General features: G+C 43.7%; 2 protein-coding genes across 11 annotated transcripts; one reads left to right on the forward strand and one right to left on the reverse strand.

Annotated features, from left to right (window-relative positions):
* Positions 1-882: 882 nt before the first annotated feature.
* CNOT8 (CCR4-NOT transcription complex subunit 8) lies at positions 883-8,465 on the reverse strand. The gene is made up of 7 exons (XM_005523610.3): positions 8,331-8,465; positions 6,865-7,062; positions 5,443-5,636; positions 3,451-3,612; positions 2,521-2,665; positions 1,738-1,848; positions 883-1,435 (listed from the first exon to the last, which is right to left on the reverse strand). The coding sequence occupies exons 2-7, from the start codon at positions 6,979-6,981 to the stop codon at positions 1,286-1,288; spliced, it is 879 nt and encodes a 292-aa protein (XP_005523667.1). The 5' UTR covers positions 6,982-7,062; positions 8,331-8,465; the 3' UTR covers positions 883-1,285.
* FAXDC2 (fatty acid hydroxylase domain containing 2) lies at positions 7,071-23,710 on the forward strand. Of its 10 annotated transcripts, none has more exons than XM_088063430.1 (12): positions 7,071-8,011; positions 10,985-11,173; positions 11,980-12,501; positions 15,109-15,173; positions 16,293-16,340; positions 18,619-18,710; positions 18,811-18,908; positions 19,613-19,734; positions 20,043-20,248; positions 21,139-21,244; positions 22,285-22,451; positions 23,377-23,710. In XM_088063430.1, exons 5-12 carry the CDS (start codon positions 16,293-16,295, stop codon positions 23,531-23,533), a joined length of 996 nt encoding a protein of 331 aa, XP_087919556.1. In that variant the 5' UTR covers positions 7,071-8,011; positions 10,985-11,173; positions 11,980-12,501; positions 15,109-15,173; the 3' UTR covers positions 23,534-23,710. The 10 variants fall into 10 exon arrangements, with proteins under 10 accessions (XP_087919556.1, XP_087919555.1, XP_005523666.1 ...); XM_088063429.1 differs by lacking the exon at positions 7,071-8,011 and adding an exon at positions 8,700-8,854; XM_005523609.3 differs by lacking the exons at positions 7,071-8,011; positions 10,985-11,173 and adding an exon at positions 8,700-8,854 and having other exon boundaries at positions 11,356-12,501.
* The last annotated feature ends 534 nt before the right edge of the window (positions 23,711-24,244 follow it).

Below are 24,244 nucleotides of genomic sequence, written 5' to 3' on the forward strand. Positions count from 1 at the left end.
AAAGGAAGCAAACTCTTGAGCATCTTCAGGCATGCATCTCCCAAATTCAGCTTCCAAAGCCTCAACTGTGGAAATGCTAGTGCTTGATGGAAAATCCGAAACAAAGCCTGGTTTGAAAAAATTTATTTTACAAAAAATAAAAACTAGTCTTTACAAACATTTCAAATACTAGCTCTAAACCTCAACTCTTTTAATATTGGATTAAGCTTGTTCAAAATGCCAGTCTTAAAAATTTTTAAGTTTGACATGTCCAAAAGGGTTTGTTCTTTTAAGAAATGTCATTACAGAGCTGTTGAAAGAAAAATGCTGTAGAATGTTTTTCAAAGTCAGAATCCCAAGTTCTTCATCCTTTTAACTACTTTTCAGGTGTTTATAATAAAAAAAACCCAGAAACTCAGGAAAAAACCAGAAACTCTTTTACCTTTTAAGCATATTGTAGAATGAGGGGCTGGAGAAACAGGGGGGAGAAGAGGAACAAATATTTGTCCATGCTGACCGAGTTGTGTTGCAGGAGAAGAATAAAATTTGTAGGTTTAAGTTGAAGAAAACTGAAGTCAGAGTATTGGTCCAGTCCCCTGTCAAAGGTGAACTTTTGGGCCTCTGAATTTCCAAAACATTTCCTTAATACCCGTAAGAACAAAGCTGAGGCTTAGTATGGGTCAAAGCAGTAACAGAGAATTAGGAACTAAGGAGTGCTGATCAAATAAGCTCCATTAATCTCCATTCCCTCTGTTGTTAAAGCAAATCTCTGAATATTTTTAGCTGCAAGGATCATTTTTAATGTCATCCATTCCCAAACCTCTGCAGTGATCAAAGGGAGCAATTTCCACAGAGATAAAATAAGCAACACATGAGGTGAAGCTGTCACCCTCACAACATGCAGAAGTTTTAAAATAAGCTTTATAAAACACAAATTGCAAATTTGCGGGTGTGTCTGTGTCCATTTTCACTGCATTTCCAAACCCTTAGCTCTACCCAATATTCTACTGGTAAATCTTCCTTGCAGATTCTGTACAGTATAAAGAGGAAAAAAACAGAGGTATACACAGTAGGTTCTGTCCTTCGCCCTTGGTATTAAAAATATGGCAAACCACAAAGGCTGGCATTACGAATTCAGTCAACTCTTCTGGGTTTCAAAGGAAAATGCAGCTCTTCAGCAAAACTGCAAGGCTTGGTGCATTCTGTGTACTGGAGATGCTTTTTGTTCGAGACACTGTTTAGGGAAAATGGTTGAGGACAGCAGCTGCCAATATGGTAAACATGTTCTGCTGAAGTGCACCACTCATCAGGGCTGCATGTTGTTGATAATGGCCAAAATGCTCATTTTCTCTTGGGCTGAGTCCACATCTTCGTTCTGTTTCTGAGCCACTCCTGTGCCAAGGCCATACAGTCGTCCGCAATACTTTGCATCATCAATTGTATCCTCAAAAAATAACTGCAGATTAAAAAATAAAAAAAAAGAGGAACAGGTATTGTTTAATTGTGCCTCTAAATCAGAAAACATCCAGTGTTAATTAACAGTTTATTTTAAATCAGCCAACTCCAAGATGGAGTGTACAAATTAAAATAAGCACATGAAAGACAAGTAAACAGAACAAGTCTGTGCCAATATCAGCAATTCCTATTCCTGACAGTTGTGTGATAGCCACAAGGCTCAAAAATCCAAAACCAAAACAAACAACGCGTACTTGTTGACATTTATGGACAGGAAGTGGAGAAGGAAGGACACTGCAGTACCTCTTTCATTCTGAAAAAGGCCATTCCTGTGAGAAGAGAGTCTGATCCTGCCTGGTGTTGTCGTCCAATTCGCTGCAAATCCAGCTGATCTGCCACTTCCTGAAGGCCACCCTGCAAAGAGAAGAGATTTTGTTTTGAAAGATCCATCTCTTGCCAAAACTGCCACATTTCTCCAAAACATGAGGGCAAACAGGGTGATGTGCATGATGAACCAATGCAGATCCCAGCAGTACACACACTCCAGCTGTGAGTGGAACACAGTGGGGAACAGTGTTCAAGAGTGCATAAATAACTCTTCTCAAATTTAGATGCCTTCTTTTCCTGTTGCAGATACTTAAGATAACTTGTGAGTACATTCATAGGTTACACATGCTGGTACACATGGTTACATATGCTAGGTTACACATCCCTTTAGTCAAGGCTGTGATTCAGTAGATAAATTACTTTCAACACTCTTACCAGTTAATCAAGTCATGGAGTATTTCATGTAAAAGAAATACCCTTGCATAGGAAACATAAATATGCTGAATTATAATTAGCCTCTGGTACACAAACCACTAGGCTGTGGCAATGTCCCCTTTATAATAAACACATTGGTAAGTCTGAAACTTGTGAGGGAAGTGTCCATTAGACACAAATTGTGTCTCAGGTGCTTCTGTGTCACTACTGACTTTTATACACATTCCTGTTTTAAGACAACATAGGGAGCAGTTCTGCCACTTGTATTCCTGTACATGTACAGTGTTGATGCCCATCACCTGCCTTCTGGGGAGATAAAAGTACCTTTAGGTTTTTGCAGCTCTTCATTAAGTACTTCACATCATAGATAGATGGGAAGAAAAGGTTTAAGATGTGGAAAAATTCATGTTCCTCTTCTGGTAACCTGGAATCTGTCAACAACTTCACCATGTAGCCAAAGTCATAACCACTGAAAACAAAACCACAGAGAAACCAGGTAAGCAGACAGTACCTATAATCCAAGGCACTAGTACCTCCTTTTTCCACAGAATTTTACTTGCTGTGTCTTTCAAGCCTTAACATTTTCTGACATTCATAAAACTCTAGATCTCAGCCAGAACTCATCCTGATTTTCTATGTCATCGTAGGACTTCAAGATGCTCCCCCAAGTGCTTTCACTAGCCTTTTGTGGAAGAGCTAAGCCACTGGGAAGAATACACATTTCTTCCCAGCTCTGTGCATTCCCGTAGCTAAGGGCAATATAGAAAAGCAGGAAACCCACAAGTAATCCTTGAGGGAGAAGGAGGTGGTGGCAAGTTTTTTCATTTGTCATACCATGGTCGACCAGAGGCTTCCTAATCAGGTTGGTTGAAATGCTACAAGAAAGATGTCTTAACCACACAGATGGAAGTTCAGAGCACCAGCAACATTTTAAGGATGAAGAAATAAAATCTTTTACAAGGTATTTACTAAGTGCTAGAGATCACACTTCTTGAAGAAGATTCACATTCTTGAAGAAGCAACTTGTTAGTAGTTTCTTCAAGAGAGGGAGACTGTAACAGCAAAAGAATTGACAAGCAGTCAGGGAGTCAGATCATGAGGTGTCCTTACTTCTTCAACTTGGCCTTCGTATCTTGAAGCTTATTTTAGAACTGCGCGACTTCTAATTTTTCTCCTTAAAATCTCTCAATCTCCATGGAAAATGCAGAGAATTAAGAGGAGATTTAACAGGGTCAGTCAACATCCTGGACACACCTGTGGAAGGACAGCCATTTCACGCTGTCACTGAGGACGACACCAGATGTCATCAGCAGCTCAGCAAAATGCAGGGTATCGATCCCTTCTTCTTCATGTTTCTGGAACTGCAGCCCAGAGCTGGCAAGGAGGTCTATGGAATCCTGAGAGTACATGTCTTCCCTGAAGGAAAAAAACAAAATGTTTGCACTCAGGGTGCTGCCAAGACAAGCTCATTTTAGAAAAATTCTCCCCACTCTATATCAATAATTGGACTAACAAGTAGGATACTTCTGGGTTCCAATTTGTCTCTCTAGAAAATTCAAACTGACTCAGTTTCAATACCACCACTGAAAGCCTCCTACATCTCTAACAAGCTGTTCTTTGATCATAACTAGTTAACACTTCCATTGCTAATGCAAATTCCAAAGATTCCACCTCCATAGGACTGAAACTGACAGTTTTGAACAATGTCCCTTCTGCAAGGTGAAGGGAAGCACCACAGATGAGGGACCACAGGAAACGGTAGTTTTCCCAAACAGGAAGATGTGCAACTCTAAAGTACTGACCATCATTCCTGTCTACATTTTTTCCTTTTCACTCTACAGCATGTACCACCTTATCAGCACCTCCACTTCCATCTCTGGGAGTAAACAGAATTGCATCATCCCTGACTCAGGAAGGACAACAATGATGTGCTTGGTGGAGAGCTGAGCAGCAACCTGACTTCTTTACTGTGTCATTTGAGGGGGGAGGAAACACACAGAGCCAAGTTCTATCAATATGATACCTCATTTAAATGGAGTGATCACACAATAAAAAACACTTCACTCTGATTTCAATACTTTTAAGAGGCTTACAAATTTGTGGAGTAAATAGTGCAACTTTTGGAGTCAAGAACTAGATGATCTGCACACAGTAGCTACAAATTTTTGTAATGCTTTCCAATGACAGTTTCATAAAAATAGTTGATTTCCTCTACATATGTGGTTTTGCCAGATAAACCCTTTCTTTATTTCTAGACTGTTCTAGTGGTAATTATGCTGAGTTTATAATTACAGGGGAAGGGATAATGAAACTTGTTTCAGCTGCAACCCAGGATATTACAGTATGGAGGAGACAAGAACTGCCACACTCCATTTAACAAGATTCATTCTCCTGAACAGATGTGATGATTACAGCAACATGTTTTTAGATCCCAGCTTATACTTAAGCATGGATCTGTAAAGAGTTATTTTTCTTTTTGATGAGACCACCACATCCATTTATTTTTAGCAGAAAGACATGTAGTTTTACACAGACACACACACACACATATATATCTATATGAAGTTTCAAACATTGTTCCAGAAAAAAAGGGCACACAAAATTATCAAGAGAGTGGGTAATAAGGATAGAATTTTAGCATGAATTTGATTTCCAGATACACTGTTGACTCCTGGCACTCCAAAACAGGTTCCCACATAGTCTGTACTGGAATTTGAATCCTTATGGCTCAAACCAGTCAGCAATGATGCGTGGACACCCGTATTTGCCAATGGAAAGCATCACTCCAGCAGAAGGGAAGAGGAAATTACTGCCAAGCCCAAAGACTCACTGTGATAGACTGGCATTTAAGGAAACAAAGAGAAACACCTAAGTAAGTTAAAGCTGCTGGAGGCTTATGGGGGTTTTTCTCCTGGCCAATAACAGGCCACTTCTGAGAACTGACAGTAGTTTTGACCATTGAAAAGTGAGATCAACCTGTGAACACCACCTTAGGACCTAAGCCTGGGAATTTCTTGCTGTGAAGGGTAACAGAGCTCCAGCTGGCCTCCATCCCCTGCCCAGACCATGTGGCCCGGGCAGGGGCTGGGCTGGGCCTGCCGTGGCTCTCAGCCAGGAGATGGGGCCTGTGGGGCTTTTTTCCTTTTAGGTTTTAAGCCTGTTTTGCTCTTCTTCTAATCCATATCTCACAGCAAGAAATGAGTAAGTAAGATTTTTTAGCTAATGCTTTAAAACCATGACACTCACGTAAGGTTGAATTTGAAGTTGAACTGCCAGGTGTTGATGCCAGAAGGATATTCCCCCTTCTCATTTGTGAAAGTCAGGCCCAGCTGGATAATTTTCAGCAGGTCAACGTTACAGCGAAGGAGCTGGTACTGATAATCTATGGAGCTGCGGAATTCACCGATTGGCCTGACAACAACTCCAGGGAACTCCGTGTCCTGGGAGAGAAGGGAAAATTGAGTGTCACCATGGATTCTATTAGGAGTCATTATTACCACTCTGTTAGGAGGACAGTCCAGACAGTGAAAACCTGCACTGCTTCTGAGGAACAGTCAATGCCTACATTAACAAAAACTACTGTCAGTCAAAACACACCTCAGCAACAGCAGTAACCAGCTATTAGATGAAAAACCTCTTCCTTATACTGTGTGCTCTTTGCTGAACACCAAACTGCCATACTGTTTTTACCCTCAGATTGGGTCACTGAGCTTCTACTGACTATATACAAAATCTTTCACAACAAGCCCAGAGCTGTGCACCTGACACAATCTCTCCCTTGCCCAAGAGGTTTATCTGTCTACTCTTACAGCACAGTCACTAAAACAGACCCTAAAAACACTTTCAGTGAGACTAAAAAGAAGCAAAAAGTTAATTTCCCATTGACAAATGTTAACAAGAAAACCATATTCACTTCCTCAGCTGAATTTGACACCAAAATCCCACACACCGTGCAGAGGCACCTGACTTTTGCCAAACTTTTAATGAGATCTTTTCATATCTTGAGGTTCAGTGCTCCTAAGCAAAGCTGGCAGAACTTACAGGATCACAGCTAAAACCAGTTCTTTATCTAACACACGCTGGGATGCTGCCAAGCAGATACAGACTTGTAAGAGCAGGAGATTCCTCCCACCTGGGAGAGATTATGCTCTTCTTAAACAAAGCTTTCTGAACATATTGTCTTATCTACAGCCAGAATATTTTTCTTCCCTAAGAATCAATGTCTGCCCTCATTAGAAAGGAGGCAGCCCAGCTGGCTAGCAGTCACTTGCAGGCCTTTTGACCTCCAGTCCCATGGCATCTCCTATAATCAAATGGAGAAAAACATTCAAAGGACAAACACACTGATGGAAAAATATGGATTTAAACCCAATTGTGACTTGTTGCATTTTCCTGGTTGCAGAAACTAATACACTACGAATTGCTAAATATTAAATAAATTCATGTATTTAAGTAGGTCTCCTTCTTCCCCTTATTTCAATCAATCCATACTCAGCACTGCTTGTATAAATTCTGGAAAGTTGCTGAACAGCTTTCTGTTTTGTCACCCTTTCTAGTTCAGTTTGACTGGGGGTAGGGAGAAATCATTTCTCACTCAAGAATCACCTTAGTCCACAACCCAAAAAAATCCCTTGACTAAGGCAATTAGGTCAAGTATAAAACATTTACCATGGCAATGTAGCTGTAACTCAGAACAATCTCCCGAATTTTCCTCATCTCTTCCTCCAGGTTGTTGGCCCATACTTCACAGATAACCTGGCTGTTCTCTGCAAGGGCTGCTGGCATCTTGCAGGGACCAGAAAAGGCAGCTGATGCTGAACTCAAATGACAATGTAGAATCACAAGCTGTGCAATCTTATTAGTGTGCTGCATTAAAGAGAAATAAATAATGCTTTAAGTGAAGGAAGAGTAACATGTAAATAGATGCTCTGTAGGAGTCAGTCACACTTCCATTTTCACCTTCAAATAATCCATTTGAAATTTATACCAAGTAGTTTCTTGCTTTATCACTTTCTGTAAACATGCTGAATGAAATCTAGAGCATCTGTTCACAATATAAGAACAGATGCACAATCAACAGTCCAGTTCTCTATGTAAAGAATCATTACCCTATATTCCTTTTCCTGGCACAAGCTTTGACACTTTGGGCACAAGATGTACCGGCAGTGAATCCTCATCTTTAATCCTCAGTTATTTCCCCATCCCTGGAAGTGTTCGGGGCCAGGCTGGATGGAGCTCTGAGCAACCCAGTCATGTGAAATGCGTCCCTGCCCACAGCAGGATCTGTTAGAGAGGATCTTGAAGGTCCTCTCTAATCCAAACCCCTCTGTGATTCTATGATGAAGACAATTGTTTAAACACAATCTCCAGCATTAGAGAAAACACTAATTGACACGAATTTCAACAGGCGTGACTATCTAAAGGGGGGTGCTAAGAAGACGGAGCCAGGCTCATCTTGGCGATGCCTGGATAGGACAAGAGACAGTGGGCAGAAAGTGACACACAGTCAGTTTCACCTGAACGTCAGGAAGAACATGAGCAAAAACTGCAGGGACCGGGCACGGGAACAGATTACCCCGAGTGGTTTTGGAATCCGACTCAATGAAGATATTCCAGAACCGTCTGGACACAGTCCTGTGCCACATGCTCTAGGATGACCCTGCTTGAGCAGGGAGGTTCAGCCAGGTGACCCCCTGTGGTCTCTTCTAACCGGACCCATTCTGGGATTCTGTCCTTCTCTGATGGAACTCGGGACACACTGCAGCGGGGTGTTTCGGCTGGAACCACCGGCAGTGCCAGCAGTGCTACAGCTCGGGTAAGCCACCGGCTGGTGCCGCATTCCCTCAACAACACCGGCGAACCGCTCCCAGGCCTCTGCCAGGAGGCTCGGGATCAGCCACGGCCGGGCCCTGCGCCACCAGTTACCTGGCACCGTCACAGCCCGGCCCGGCCCGGGGTCACCTCAGGGCCCCCCTCACAACCCGGGGGCGGCCGGACGCGGCTCATCGCGGTCGGGAAGCGGGAGGGCCGCTGTCCGCACCGCTGCCCTCTCAACCCCAGCCCCAGCCCTGCACCCCCAGTGCCGCTCCCGCTGCCGGTCCCGCTGCCTGCCCGCCCGTCCCGCTCCCCGGTACCTCCCGGCAGCCGCGGCCGGGACGCGCCGCTCTCGCCCCGCGCAGCCGCGATGGCTCCGAGTCTCCCCCTCCGCGAGGAGCGGCGCTTCCGGGTCTCGCGCCGTTTTGGCTCTCGCGAGAGAGAGCGAGACATGGCGGAGCCGACGGCGCGAGCGACAAGGCTGGGGAGGGGGCGGGCACGTTGTGCGCGGGGCCGCGGTGCCCGCACTACGCATGCGCTCATCCCCGTCCAGCTCGTGGTTCTTCTCCTCCTGTCTCCCCGCAGTGCAGCTAATGGGCTCGCCCGGGCTCCCCGCGCTACAGGCGGCGGGCGAGTCCAAATTCCGCGGGCGGGGGGGAGGGATGACGGAGCTGGGTGCCTGTGCTCCTTGAGGGAAGAAGCGCCGTAACGCCCACTGGGGCTGGGGTGAGCTCCCAGCATGGAGAGCCCCCAGCACCCCGATCCCTTGGGACACGGGCTGCACCGCCCCCTGGCTGAGCGTCCCCGAAAGAAGCAGCGGCCGCCCCTCCCTCACCAAGGGGAGGTGAGGGGGTCCCCGGTCGGGGTTAGGCCCGAGCCCCCCTGGGCTCCCAGGCCACGGGCGCGCAGGGTGGGAGTGGGATGAGGGTTTGTTTTCCAGGGGGGATTTCCTAAGGCCCAGAGAGAAAACCACTGCTGTCCTGGCACGCGTTTCTCCTACGGTGTAGTGCGTATCAAGTTCTGCTTCTTCCTGGAGGGGCTTAGAAGTCATTTAAATTCCTACTACACCTGCAGCCTTTTAGTCTGGCTTCTCCTGTTCCAGGAATGGAATTTAAATTATGTTAGCAACAGAAGGTTGTAGCTGGTACAGCAGCTACTGCTTGTGTAACACGGCTTCCAGCACTTGCTTTGCTGGCTGATGCTGATGGCAGATAGGCAGTTCATTTGGAAGCTTGACTACTAATTAAGTTTAGATAGGATTTCATTTCTTTTAGACTGCCTTCCTTCTGGACAGGGTTGCATCTGTTGTAAAATATGTATGTGCCTATATATATATATATATATATATAAATGTTCTGGTACTGGATTATCTGCCCACCATATGGGAGTCTTTCCCTGAATCTCGGCTACTTGCCCAGCATTTTGATCAAAGTATCCAGAAAAGCAGATATTGGTATCTTTCACATGTCAGACACCATTCAGTGTCTCAGGTTTAGTGTTCGTGCCTCAGCAGAAATGTTACATTTAGAAAGTAAGAGGGTTTTTCAAATGCTGCTGTGTTGAGTGACCTTGCTGCTGTCAGCATCTTATTACATTCTTTTTATTGAGCATTATTTTGATTCAGAGTTTTATCTTCAGTGATGATAGAGAGTTACCATTTTGACTTAGCTCTGCAGTCTCTGGCATTGTGTAATTTATGCAACGTGCAATTTGCTACACTTCCAGAAAGTAATCACCTTTCTTCCCGTGGTCAGTTGAATCTGGCTTTTGTACAAGGAAATCTGTGTTGTTAGCAGGTAAATTCAGCAGGCTGGGTTACAGCACCCTGTAAATACAAGGTTAAATTTTTATTTCCCAGAAGAGTTCAGAGTAATTTTTCTTGCTCATAAACCCAGCACTTGAGGGGATGTTGAATTCAGGGGAAAAGGGAGGGTGTATCTCCTCAGGCCACTGTAAATATCCACCTTGGTACTGTAATAAAAATGTGTTGCAGGCAATAATCACCTGTGATAAATTACATTTGTAGTGTGTAAAAATTTATGTGTAAAAAAAAGCTGTTCAAGGATGTTCGCAAGCACTGGTGAGAAGAGCTGGAGACGCGTTTTGCTTGATGAGATCAGAATTTTTTTAGAGCATGACATGGCTAATAAAGATTCAGAATAGCTGGAAAAGGCACCCTGCTCTTTAAAAAGTCACATCATTTCTGTATTTGGGGGTTACCAAGGCTGCCTTCAGCTCCAGCACTCCAAAGCAGGTCTTGAGGAGTTCTTACATCTACACATGAATGTAGAGCTGCACTATAAGGTGGAATAAAGGTCTTCAGCTCAACATTTTCACACTGGGCAGCTTGAGCTCCATGTCCTGTTGTGCCTTTTCTTTAGAGCTTAGTCACAGCACCACAAGAAAACTTACTTGTGGGAATCTTAAAAGATGAGTTTACGTTTTCCTCACCCTTCTGTTCTGCAGGTGCTCCCAAAGCAGCTACTGCAGTGCTAGGTGGTGGCACACATGCCCTCGAAGAGGGTAAGAAATCTGGTTCAGTGTGCAGGGAATGAAGCAGTGGGTGATGTGTGCCAAGTCCAGATTCCTCTTCAGCCTTAGAGGAACTATCAGTACAGGCTTGTATAGTCCCCTTAAAGATACTTCATAGATTTTTCCCCCGATGTTCCTTTCAAACACTGAAACAACCAATGACTATTAAAAAACTTTGGGGAGGGAACAAAGGTGTTCTTTTAAGTGTCTGAGCAAAAAGATTTTTTGCTGAGAAGAAATCAGACGTCTTGCATGGCTCAGCAAAGATTGCAGCAGCATTGGAGTGTCTGTGGTGGAGACATCAGCACAGGGCACATGACAGCCAGCAGCCATTTGATTAGTGACAACCTGTGCTAGACACAAAATTGCAGCAGAAGATAAATGGCATTTACAGCCCTATGACTAATGTGCTGAGCTGTCTCTATGGGTATGAATATTTCAGAGATCACCCATGTTGGAATTGAACTGTGGTTCGAAAGGAACATTGATGTCTGAAATTCACTCTTACACCTACTATTGGCTGTTGGATGAACAGCCCTCCCCCCCTGCAAGCTCAAATCCAAAGATCAGCTGAGGACGTTATCCTTACAGCACCCCTCTCTTGAGATGCTCATTTCCACTTCCTCTGCACGTAAGTAAATAGTTTGAAGGTATCACATTCCTCTCTGTTTAGTCTGCTCCGTGTGATAAATGCCAATTAGTAGCAACAGCTAAGAATTACAACTTCTGTCCCTACCAGGGAATAGCTGGAATTAGGCAAGAGAAAGTGACGATGGAAACAATAACAGTGTTAAATGCTGTTCACTCTTGCAGTGCTCTCTGTAGTTCCAGCTCTGCTGGCATGAGGTGTTGCTGAGGAAGAGTGTGTGTTGCTTCACCTGTGAAGGGCAAACAAGGCTGTGAGGCAGAGGTGATATTCCCTGTTTCTCCTCATGTGGAAAAATAGATCTGGAAGGTTATGATAGCAACAGCCTCATTTCTCGGAGCTTAGTTCGTAATAGGGCACTATTTATGGGCTAAGTAACAGATTGGGGCCACATTTGCATAAGAAAGACCGATGCTGCTGTAAATTACATCTTGCTCTCTGCAATACCATAATTGCACACTTTATGGTCTGTAAACATCATGTTTAAAGACAACTGAGTCCAAGCACGTGCTAACCTATGTGTATCTTCACCTTACCCATGGAAGCAAAGCCTGTAACTGGTTGAGGGCACTGTGTAGCAACAGTTGGAGTAATTTTTAGACTTAGTACAACAGCATGGAAACTGGACTGCTGTTCTTTTGCCAAATTCCACAGTAACCCTTATTGCTTTTAACAAATACACCTTTGACCCATTCAGTTGCACTGGCAGTAGCTAGTTTGTGCTCTAACCATGAGTTAGTGAATTATAAAAACTACTTATTTTAGGGTGTTGGTGGCTTTTCTATTCTCAGGTACAACGATGAAAAAACTTACCTGCAGAGATGTATTCCACGTGCTTAACTGAGTAACAGCATGCACATACACATGGGGAACACTGCCAGCACTAACAGTGACATGGCACTGGCTTCACGTGACTTGTCTGGGAGGGGACAGGCAGCTCCTGCTTGGAAACACCCCTGTTGCCCTGGCCTAAACCCTCATAAAGTTTCAACAGCAGTAGTGAAAAGTGAGGAGTTGAACTCTGGGCTCTGAATAGACACAAAGGACCTCTCCTAAGCTACCATCAGCAGGAGGTGAGCAAAGAATGGGCAGCCAGAGTTCAAGGGTGTAGTAGCTTGAAAAGATATGATAGAGACTTTGAGGAAATCTTTAAAAGGCAACATCGTGTGTGTGTGTGAAGTCCATTGTCAGCTTTTCTAGGAACGGGAGTTCCCCTGAAACCGTGCAGTGCTTGGTAGGACATCAAATACCACGTCTGGTCCCGTGTCTGTTCACATGGAGAGTGGCTGATATGCAGCTGTTCAGGTGACCAGGTAAGTGGACCTGTAGTTTTCTGTTCTATATGTTCTGTATTTTCATGGGTAGTCACAGCCTTTGTTCTCCCAGGAGCAGTTTTCCGCTGTCTGTCCCATATAAAGGTTGATTTCAACCTTTATAAGGAGGAGAAGCAGAAGCTTCAGGCAGGAAGGCACAAGGAATCCCAAGGAGCTGGGGTGGGCAGCCAGTCCATTACAGCAGATGGAGCTGTTCTGAGCTGCACCATGCAGGTCTGTGGCTGCTGGCAGAAGGATGCAGTGCAGTGGATGCAGTACAGGGAAAGGGCACCTGTGCTGCCTCACCTTGGGACTGTTTGGGCACCAGAAATATAACAGAACAGGCATGGGACATAAATAATAATTCACAAAAAAACCCATGAAAAATACAGCAGGTTTTTTTGCAGATTATACTCAGATTATATTGAGCATTTTAAAACATGACTTAGACAAACTAGCTTTTTTAGGGAAATTTAGTGAAAATAAGAATGAACAGTTTATGAACAGTTGTTGGGCAAGTTAAGTTATACATGGAAATAATAATATAAAAATGTATTAAAATTCTTGTTTGACTAGTGTATGTTTTCCCTTTAATGACAAGAGACTGATTGGAAAAGCAATTACTTTTACTCTAGGGTTGAGAATTTTCTTTGGATCAAATTTTGTGTTAACTAATTCCAAATAATTGGAAAGGAACTTTTTATTTTTTTTTTAAGCAGTACTAGTTCTAGCTGATATTTGGAAATAACTGCAGGCAGCTGAGATCTTCAGTGGTTGATTTGAGGCTGTAAAATACGCCAACATGAGAGCAGTGCCAAACAGCTGAATGGCTTTTTTGTTTGCTGAAACAGCAATGGTTACATGAATGGCTTTTTAATGTATTTGGTGTATTCTGAACCAGGAGAGACATTACACAATAAAAAAAGAGTAGGTAGTGAGATGTTGGGGGAAACCTACTCTATCCAAGTTTTTCTGGGTTTAATGTAAATAATGTAAAATTTTATCCTGAAAAGTGGCTCAATAAAGGTAGTGCTCTGAAACAGAGGGTAAGCAGATGTAGCAGCTCTGCTTTGAACTAGAAATTTTTGCCCAAGCCAGCCTTCTGTTATAAATTGATTATTTTAAGAATACTAGACATGTGATTGTAATTTTAACTCTTTCCTAAATGCACAGAATATGTGACTCAGTCAAGTAATAGATCTTCCTCTTTCTAAAAACTCAAAGCAGAGTCACATTTTCTACAGTACTCTCTCTGGAGCTCTTCACATGCAAAGGTTCAGCAGGTTTGAGTCAGCACTGCAGGATGGAGGAACCTGTGGAGCATCAGCCTTCCAGCTCAGTGAGATTCTCCTTTCACACCTGCCTCTCCTAATGTTGTCTGCTACAAAGTCATCAGAGCAGAATAATCTCTTTAACCACAGAAAACTATGGCCAGCACTATTTACTTTACTGTCCCAGCAGAATAATTGGATATTGGTCTTTTCAGCTCACTACTAGGTGGTTGTGAAGATAGGGATGTGCACAGCCTAAAAGCAAATAGTAGGAGTTATAACCAAAAAAAATCCAAGTGGCAGAAAATTACAGTGAAGGCTGTCAAACTGGAACTGATTTCCCAGAGAAGCTGTGAAATGTCTCTCTGTGCAGACACTCAACTGTTCAAGCCTCTGAACAACCTGTTAAGAAAACTGGAATGGAGCAAAGCCTCAAAGGAATGGATTATTCAAGCCTGACATATTTCAAGCTTTAGTAGTGTTTTCTTGGAGGCAGTGGGCACACCTTCCCTGAGAGAACCTGTGTGACAAGATGTGCACATAGTGGATGTTATGTAATGCATGTAATTAGGAGATCTTTTAAAAATTAAGATCCATTTAAATTTGGCCCATGGCATGTTATTTATGCTGTTCTCTTCAGGCTAGCAGGTTATTTTTGGTTGTTTCTTATGGGTATTCTTCATCAGATATATTAAGAGTTCATCTGTATTTTATCCATTAAGATGTGGTTGGAAAACAATGTACGAGAGGAAAAGAAAGTCCCACAGACTGGCTGTAGTAGCTCACGAAGTGTAGTAGTGAGGAGCTCTGTGTTTGGAGAAGGACAAGAAGCCCTGGGACACTGCAGGTTCCCCAACACATTCTCATTTTAAGCAATAGCACCCTAGGGCACCTCACTCTACCTTTTTTGGCCAAGGGAGACAAAGTGAACTTGGATTTGGTTTCTTTTTTAAGACTGCTACCAAAACTTAGCATTTCCCATAGGAGTATGTCCAACCCTAGTGTTAAAATATGGGCTTGGGAGTTGGCATCAGGGTTTAAAGTTTCAAATCCCTTTTTGTCTTATTTTTCTTTTTTCCTTCTCAGAACTGTCTAACATCAGTTTCTTCCACTACAGTGTGTGGTATGGTAGGCTGACCTTGCTTTTTTGTGTTTGTAAGCAGGAAGAAGGTGTCTAATTTTTCTGTGTCATGCCCTTTGACCTGCATACTCATATGTAGTGTAACAGAGCTGGGAACACCTGCAAATAAACACAATTGTATTTGTAAGAACATACCCAGAAGGCTATAATTTCAAATCTAAACCTCCTGACTAACACAGGCTTTCTTTCTGACAGTTTATTCCACCTTTCTGAAACGCTGCAAGAAGAGTACTCCCAAGAGGCTTCCCTCTGTCATCAAGGTAATAGAATATCATCTTCCTAATAAGTAATTTTCCAACTGTTTCTACCCTAAACAGGGACCTTTGAACCTTCTCTGTGCTTGCCTTTGTACTTGAGGTAACAGTTTGCCTGTGCTTGAATATTCTGCTGAGTAGGAAAGGCAAAATGGATTAAATTCTGCAATCCTCAGTAATCTGACTGTCATATTATTAGAAGTTGTGTGTTTGTTCTTAAAGACCATGTGAAACCAAGAAAACATTAAGAAATGTTTTGTTAACTTTTGCTAATCATATTTTATGATAAGACTGCAGAAATATAAAAACAGCTAAGCAATAATCCCTAGGACAGCCAGAACGTAGCCTAAAATGCAGAACCCTTCATGGCCATGGCCAGCAGTGATACCCCAGCAGCTACTCAAACCTTGGGTTTGATTTACTTTTTAAATTTCTTTTAACAAAGCCATCAACAAATGGTCAAGCCAGAGCTAAACACAGAGAGATTTATTATGAGACGACCACATGCCCATTTAGAACTTTAACCATCTAAGTGACCATAGCAGGACTTGAATCAAAGATGATTTTCTTACTTACCATGTTCTTAAGCTGTAAAGCAGAGTTTGAGTGAAGTTTGAGAGAGGGGCTTTATTGTGTTAATTCTCCATGGCACAAACTCACTTTTTTTTCATCCCTGTTTGTTTAATTGCATGTTGTCATTATGGAAGAACATATATCTCACATTATCATTTGCTTACAGCTTGGGAAGGGCTGGGGTAGGTACTGGGTGCTGCAGTGTATTCCTGGGCCAGATTAAGGGTGGAAGTCTTACCACAACACACCAGTGACACAATCAAAAACTTTGGTTTTGGCTGTTCTCCTATTTTTCTTTGTTATCCTTGCATCCCTGTTAATCTTCTGGGACACTACTAACTCCTCAGGAAATAAGGGCATTTTCCTTCTCAAGAGCTCAGCTTTGCTCGATGGCCAACACATGAAGGATGGAGCAGGACATGGCACAGAGAGTAAATATTTTACACTTTTACTACCGAACTGCAAGTGGAAGGGATTTGCTGTTGTGAGCACTATATTCTGCCACTCTCCAGCTGGACAAGATTCACTTACTTAGATCACCTTTTATTTCAGATGGAAACAGATTCTGGATATTCCTCCACTGCTGAGCTGCAGAAGCAGGTAAAGGCTCAAGCTCATCATTTAAAGGAAGACTCATGCAGGTGCTTTGGAAGGCTAAACGTGTTGAATCACCTTCTAAGAGAAGTGACAGACACATCCTCATTCCGAACATTTTAGCATAATTAGGAGCTCATCTCTTATCACTAAAGCAGCACTTACCCAGCATTTTTCCCTTCCAGTGGACTGCAGCTACAGCAGCAAGTGGGGAAAGACCTGTTATCTTTGCTTGCATGGCAAGAACCCACCACAGTTCCCCATAAGCAGAGGCCGTGCCACCTCACTGGGCCTGGTCCTCAGAGTGGTCCTGCTAAATTCTTATTGCCAGCTGATATGCCCCAGTCTCTTTACCTAGCCAGCAACAACTGTTGCTGCACTTAAGGAGTTTGCTAACTTCTACAAGCACTTTAAGAGCAAGAACTCAAGCGATCCATTAATTTGTTTGGAAACTACTGTGCTGTAGCTGTTGGCATGAGGAGAAACAGGGTATTAAGCACTTGGACTTGATGAGCAAGATTTTTTTTCTATGTAAACTTCTTTACTTCTACATTTCATGTAATTATATTGTGTGGGATTCATGTAATCACTTCATCATATGCAATAAAAACACAGCCTCAAAACAAGACAGTTTCTAGCCAGAGGGCTGTTAAAATAGCTGAAGTGCTGAGCTTTAGCTCCTCTCTGTCCTGTCTCAAAGCAGGACATGCACAGTGTCTGTGAATATTGGGAGTTACTAAGGTTTGAAACTCTTGAGCTGGAGGATATTAAAGCAACTGAAACCTTATTTGGGCTAACTGGAAATTCTGACACTTGTAAGACAGAATTTTTTTTGGTATGCTCTTCATCCCAGGAGAAAAAGGATTTTTAGGATACGAGTCTGTTAAAAAGCTCAAAGCTTTCTATAGCTTCTGTAACCTTGTTTTTCTAAAGAATATGTAAGTGATGGTCCAAGGTCTAAAGATTAAGTCTTACATCAGCATACATTGGCCATAACATGGATACAGCTGGAAGTATGAAACTGCTAAGAGAGCAGATCTCTGGTCCAGGATCCAGCAGGCACTATCTGATGCTGGAGGAGAGGATTTTGCCAGCCTGGCATTTGCCCTTCGGTACCCGCAGTGGCAGCTGATTGCACTGCTCTCATATAAACCCATAGGGTTCACAAATATCAAACTGTAGGGCAAGAGTCCTGTCAGTTTCTTCCTCCCTATCTGCTTTTTCAATTAAAAAAAAAAAAGAAGGAGGTGATAGGAGGAAATGGTTGGGTGTTTGTTTTAATAGTGAATGTTTCAATGCTAATGAGCAAAGTTCTTTCCTGGGACAAATAAATATTGCTTATAAGTCCTGGGCCACATTTAATGTTCTGTAGCTGTTACAGAATCTAAAAGCCATGTAAAGAGGATTCCTTTATATTGCATTACCCTAAAGCACCTGCATTTGGCATTTCTCAGAGCTGCCTCTCTTGTTTGTCCTCTCTGACGGGAGGTGAGCAGCTATGAATCACACTGTTTTCACTCCAGTCTGTTTGTGCAGCACAACATCATACTTAAAAAACAGGAAGGACAGAGGAATGAAGAAGACAATAGCTGGTTATTGTACTATTGCATTGATTTTTTAAAAAACATTTACATTGCAGATAGATATAATTTGTATTCACTCACGAAAACCAAATTAATTGCACTCCAGAACCAATTCCAACTTGGACTACTCTAAAAGACAGATCATTAATTATAAATTTGTTATATATTTGCTAAACAACTTTGTTTTGGATATTCAAATGTATTGAATACTACTTTTTGAATATACTTATTCCTGTTAACCAGGTCATCTGAGCACAGTAGTTCTTGACTGCTGTGGGAAGAAAACACTGCATCGTGGGAGGGAGAAAATACTGAGTGAGGGAGGTGCAGAGATGAAGCACCATTCCTTATTGCCCAGTGTTCCTTTCCCACTGCTCTGAGTTATCCAGGAGCCCCTGGAGTTATAGCCCTCCAGGTACTGAGCAGCACGCCAAATAAAAACAAAGAGAGGAAAAAAATCAGTGGTCCTTTCTCTCTCTTTGGTTATTCCAAAGAAATTCCACATCAGTCATGCACCAGGTCTGTGTAAGCATGACAGATGTATGATTACACACAATATCCCACAACAGCTTTGTTATTGTGCTCTTCAGAGTGTGTGTGAAGGAAAACAGGCCATCACAGGACTGCCTTCATCATTTCAAATACCAAAAATGCCAGGGCAGCACACAGCAGCACGTGCTTACCCTTGTTGCTTCTCACAGGGAAAGAAGCTCTCAGATGCCTTGAGGATCAGTGCCTACGTCTTCAGTACAGGCCTACTCATGTTCACTGCCTTAGTGAACTCTTGCTCTTGGTAAGAATGTTCAAGCAAAGCAGCTTGAGGAGAAACTTTTCTGTGGAAAGGGGGGAAAGTGGATGAATAGATGGGCAACCAAGCACTGTTATTCCCACAGGTTTATGCAGAATATAAATTTAGGCAATTTCTGGCAAACAGTATGGTTGGAGTTCTACGACTATATGGAGGGAGATGAGTGGACAATCTTCCTCATTGGTGAGTTTTAACAATGCTCTTCAGGAGAAGTGTATTACATATAAAAGGGAGACATGGACAAGCTTCCCAAACTCATTAATCCTCCTACTGACAAGCACTGGCTTGGAAGGTACCCACAACTGATGTGGTGCAGCTGTTCTGCTTTTGGATGGGGTTACCATCAGAACCCTGTACAGATTAAAAATCTGGTCTTTTTGCTGCTACCAAAGTGGCTTCCCTGTGAAGACACTGTGCTCCTGTGTGAACTGAATGACTCAGTAGAACTAATTACTAAAAATGTAAGTCAGTTTAGTGAATTCTGCTCTTGCTGTAGTACTTACAAAACTCTTTTCTGTGATTAGCAGCTGGTGAACAGAACTGGTAGGGACTTTGCAAGGTTCTAGAGATCAACTCAACCTTATCCTACTTGGATTTAAGAGCAGCAGAGATCTCCCAGCTACCTAGAAAAGCTTTCTCTTAGCTTCAGTTATGTCAAGTTTCAACCTCTGAGACATTTGTCTGCTCTAACCTCCTTCCCATTCTTCAATCTTACCTGGATGTCAGAACTTACCCATATTCCATTTTAAAGCATCTTGGGGCAGAGGACACTTGACACATCTGGATCCCAGCAAGGTCCTCTGGGTACTATGCCAGTGTATTTTGTTTCTGATTTAGCCATAGTTCCCAATTCATTCACACATCTCTGCCCTTTCCTCATGCCACAGGGGCTGCATTGGTGCCTGCATTTGCTTTCTGGGGCTTCAATGGAATCCTTCTGGTGGCTGATATAACAGGAAAGCCAACTTTTATTACTCGCTATCGCATTCAGCTGGGCAAGAATGATCCTGTAAGTACTTCTCACTCTGCCTTTTCTGCTGGCTAAACACTTCCTGCAGTCTCTTAGGCCAGGAACAGGGAGAAGAACCTGTTTTGCTTTTCTCTTGCAACCAGGTAGGATTCCAGGAGGATCAAGCCAAATCTTGTATACCCACTGTAGGGAGGAAGGCAGATCCTCTTATGAGGCTACTGATCAGATCTGCATTGTCTAAGAGCTGATCCAAAACTAACTGACAAGAAATCTTACAGCTTTTCATCCTTTCAACTAAAACTGCATTGCTTCTTTCATAGCCTCAAGTCCTGACTTCTCTTTTGCAGGTGGACACAAAGAAACTGTGCAAAGCCATCTACACAGTGCTGGGTAATCAGTTCTTTATCTCCTTTCCCATGCTTGTGCCCATGTTCTACATCATGAAATGGTGGGACAACACCTTCAGCAAGGAGTTACCAACCTTCCAGTGGTTTCTTGTGGAGCTAAGCATTTTTACTGTAGTAGAGGAAATTCTCTTCTATTATACACACAGGTGAGCTGAGCACAGCTCAGGACTCATTGGTTTTCTTCCTTTAAGCTTATATCCTACAACAGCAATAATCCTTGTCCCTCTGTTCCACCAGTCTTGTATTTATATGGAAAATCTTACAGGTCCTGAAATCCACCCTCACAACATGAGGCCTTGGTGCTGCCAGTAACTGTAGGAAACAAAAACGGGTAGAATTTTAAAGGTGGACCAGCTTAAAAGCTAAGGAAGAAACAAAGCAGGCAGTTTTGCACAGAAGTTGTAATCCAGCATTCTTTGAAAAAAGAAGACTGATTATTCTGAGAGACAAAAATCTCAAGAGTCAGTGACTGATGTCTGTTCCCTTGTGCAGCACCTACAAATCAGGTCCTGACTCCCAACACTGCAGGATTTCCAAGCACTGACACCAACATTAAAGGACAGAAATAAAGCAAGGAAAACAAAAGAAGCAGAAGCAAGCACAGTACTTTCAGAAATCTGTAGGATTCCCTTTAGGACAAATGCACCAAAAAATGTAAATGCCATTTTTTACAAAGGACTCATGAAACTGAAAATTTTCTGCTTCTTTGATAGTTGCTGGTAGAAAAAGCCAAAACAGTGAAAAGGTAGAGTCTTCCCCTTAAGTAGTACTCCTAGATTTGAGTAAATAAGTAATTCAGTGACTTTGATTTATGGGATTTATCTGGAATGCATAACATCAGCCAGCAGACACATTAATTGAATAAGGGCTCAATACAAAGAGAGCAAAGGAAGCAAGGAGTCCTACACTCTTATTGCCAGCTGCTCTGAAATCTTTATGTTAGAGGAGACACAAGCAAGTCCCTTGCAGAAATTCTGTGTTGTTACTCCTTTTTTGCAGAGCTCAAACCCTGCCTTTCTCTGTTTACTCTCCCTAGGCTTGGTCACCACCCAGTGCTGTATAAGCACATTCACAAGAAGCACCATGAGTGGACGGCCCCCATCGGTTTGGTCTCCATTTATGCTCACCCAATAGAACACATAGTAAGTGGATTCTCCCATGGTCACCCTCCAGTTGCTGTGTGGAGTGTGATTTCAATGGGATGAGGTGGAATGGTAAGAAAAGAGAAGCAAATATGTCCTTAGAGGCTTCTTTCTTACGAAGAGGAAGCTGAACTGCATTGCCAAGAAGCTGGGCTCTAGGGGAGTTGCAGTAATTGTTTATACTGGACTCCAGTAGCTTCCAGAGCACAGATCCTCCAGTAGATAAGGAACTGACTGGACAGGGCTTCCCATGAGCCCCAAGAGGACTGGGAACACAGACAGTGCTTTCAGCAAGAGATGTGACACACAGCCTGAGTGGTTGTGTGGACTTGGAAATCTGTCAAGATTTTTGTGGTGGTTGCTGGGATCAGTGTTTGCAAGGAGTGTATCCCAGTACTCCTCCAGCTGAGACTTCTCAGGAAAACACATCCCACCTTCAAAAGCTTCCACTTAAAAATTCTGTCTCCTGTTATCAATAGTCCTGGGCTGCAGCACCAGCTCTGAGGCTGTCCCCTGCTGACACTCTGGACAGCACAATGATTGAGTCCAGCTGAGCTGTGCTGGTGCATGCAGCTGGGTCTGGGCAGCCAGAGCCATTTGTGCCACAGGCAGGACACACTGAAGTGCAGCTGGGTTTATCACATTGCTGTGTGTGTCTGCAGGCCATGCCCTTTGACAGCGAGGTTTCCCAGGAGCAGCTTCAGCATTATTCCAAGGTGAAGCTGAAATTCACACCTCAGACTCCAGGGTGATTTACTGGAATCATGCTGTCCTCACCCATGGTTTGGTGTCATGTCTAACTTCTACTACAGGCTAAGGGAGCTTGGGCTGTGGCAATGTTTTACAGTAGTAGAACTCTCTTATCTCTATTACTACTTTTTGGATGATTATACACTTACACTTTAGTAAGGTGTTTGCAGAGGGGTCTTCCCTTTACACTGCTTACACAAAACAAACCAGTGTGATTGATCACCAGGTGACAATTCAGCTCCTAGAGGAATTGTGGACCCATTAATGAGGTGGTTTCTTCTCATTTCCAGGTCTCCAACACTCTGCCTGTCATGACTGGCCCAGTGATCATGGGATCTCATATTGTTTCAGTTGCAGCATGGTTCTCCATTGCTCTTGTAACAACAAGCATTTCTCACTGTGGCTACCACCTGCCCCTCCTGCCATCTCCAGAGTTCCACGACTTCCACCACCTCAAGTATGTCTGGGCACTGCTCAGCTTCCCATTCTCCTGCCTCTCCTGCCTGTGCCCTGGTACCACTGACAGGGAAAGCTCCTTTCTGAGGGTCAAGTGGGTTTGCCTAACTCATGCACCAGCAGAGCAGCTCTCCAGTTCACCTGAGAGCAGGCTGAGTGCTGCCAGTCCTTAGAGCAGTTAAACAGGGATTTCAAGGCATTCCAGCCCTGTTAAGGACAGATCTCTGCAAGGTTCTTCCTAGAAGTTCAGAATACTCTTCATGTGATCTAGACAGAGCAAGGGCAAATCACACTGGTGAAATAAGTGAGCCTGCCTGTCTGTCCCTCTCCCACACACTGGGATTAGTAACACTGATCAAATTACACTTCGCCCAGATAATCAGCATTAACCCTTCCTGACAGAGATTCTCAGCCTCCTGTGCTGGAGAGCTGCAGCAGACTGTTCAAGGATACAGACCCAAGCACTGGAGAAACATTCCCATCTCCCAGTGAGCACTACATTCAGACATATACCCCAGAAATGTCTGCCCCTGCTGCAGAACCAGCCCAGGGGACAGTTCAGTCACCACATGCCAGGACACTCTGGGTGGAACAGCTGTGCCAGCTGGAAGCACATCTGCTCCACATCCCAGGACAGCCAGGTCTTGAGAGCACATGGGGCATGGTAATGTGGGTGTCCAGTGCTCCCACAGCTCTGAGCTGCCCAGGAGAAACAGCTGCTGCTCAGTGCCACCATTTCTGGGCAATGATGGCACCAGAGAGAAGCGGCACAAGGTTCACCCAGGCTTCAACAGAGCGGCCAAGGAGACTGGTGCAGGGGCAGAAATCCCATGGACAGATTATCAGGGCTCAGAAAGGAATGGAAAGAGGAAGAGCAAGGTAACCTCAGTAACTTTCAGTGACGTTTATCTCTGTTTGGATCTCAGGTTCAACCAGTGCTACGGAGTACTGGGAGTGCTGGATTTTCTGCATGGCACAGACAAAATATTCAGACAAACCAAAGCCTTTGAGAGACACAAGATCCTACTCGGCCTCACGCCGCTCTCTGAAAGCATCCCTGAGCCACCCAAGAAAGCTGAGTGAACCAGCCCAGCACCTCTTGCCTAGCCTGGTGATGAGCAGACAGAGACAATGATTTATGCCAAATAGTATTTTAATCAGGAAACAAGTTCTTGTGCACACATAAAACATAAAACTGAAGTTAAATATGCTGCTTGAAATGACTGCACTTTTGCTGCCACTGTTTTCTGTCTAAGACACTCACAAAAAAGCTGCTCTAGAAGTCTATTTTTAAGATTTAATGGTTTATTTCTCTGTTACTTGCACTGTCCCTTGGTTCCAATTGCCTGTGTATGAGCCAGGTGTATTCTGGTGTATGACTCAGGGTTCTCACTATTAAGGTTTTAGCACCAGACTCTGCAGGTGAGGATTTGGCCTCTCTTGTCAGCACTCACTTTAAAGAAACATCATTCACTCCATCTATGTGTGCAGAGCACATGGGACACAGGCTGCAAACCCCGTGGAAAGTCACTGGGGCCACAGCTTTAGAAACACTCCCCTGCACATGCAACAAGGGCCTGAGTTCTTGTTCAGTTGCAGTTGTTATGCACAGGAGGGGGGTACAGCGCTGAACTGGGGCTGCCACAGCCTCAGCACTGCTCCACAGACAGCTGCAGACGAGGGGAGTTTCCCCTCGTGGGACAGGGGAGCAGAGCTGGGAGCTGATGTGCTTCATGGCATCACCTCCTGCTGAGCCTCCCCTTGCTGCAAGACAACCAAAATTCTGATAAATTA

This window comes from Pseudopodoces humilis, chromosome 17 (genome assembly GCF_049639895.1).
Source record: "Pseudopodoces humilis isolate 2021_Gansu_Grassland_sample_001 chromosome 17, ASM4963989v1, whole genome shotgun sequence".
NCBI classification, from domain to species: domain Eukaryota; kingdom Metazoa; phylum Chordata; class Aves; order Passeriformes; family Paridae; genus Pseudopodoces; species Pseudopodoces humilis.

What these genes read in the sequence shown, in the direction of transcription:
- CNOT8 (XM_005523610.3), bottom strand. Translation starts at nt 6,981, where the DNA reads ATGCCAGCAGCCCTTGCAGAGAACAGCCAGGTTATCTGTGAAGTATGG. An exon ending in AAATGGCTGTCCTTCCACAG is followed by an intron (nt 2,666 to 3,450) that starts GTGTGTCCAGGA and finishes TTTTGTTTTCAG; the next exon opens with TGGTTATGACTTTGGCTACA. An exon ending in CCTTTTTCAGAATGAAAGAG is followed by an intron (nt 1,436 to 1,737) that starts GTACTGCAGTGT and finishes TTTAATCTGCAG; the next exon opens with TTATTTTTTGAGGATACAAT.
- FAXDC2 (XM_088063430.1), top strand. Translation starts at nt 16,293, where the DNA reads ATGGAAACAGATTCTGGATATTCCTCCACTGCTGAGCTGCAGAAGCAG. An exon ending in CTGCTGAGCTGCAGAAGCAG is followed by an intron (nt 16,341 to 18,618) that starts GTAAAGGCTCAA and finishes TGCTTCTCACAG; the next exon opens with GGAAAGAAGCTCTCAGATGC. An exon ending in AGCTGGGCAAGAATGATCCT is followed by an intron (nt 19,735 to 20,042) that starts GTAAGTACTTCT and finishes TCTCTTTTGCAG; the next exon opens with GTGGACACAAAGAAACTGTG.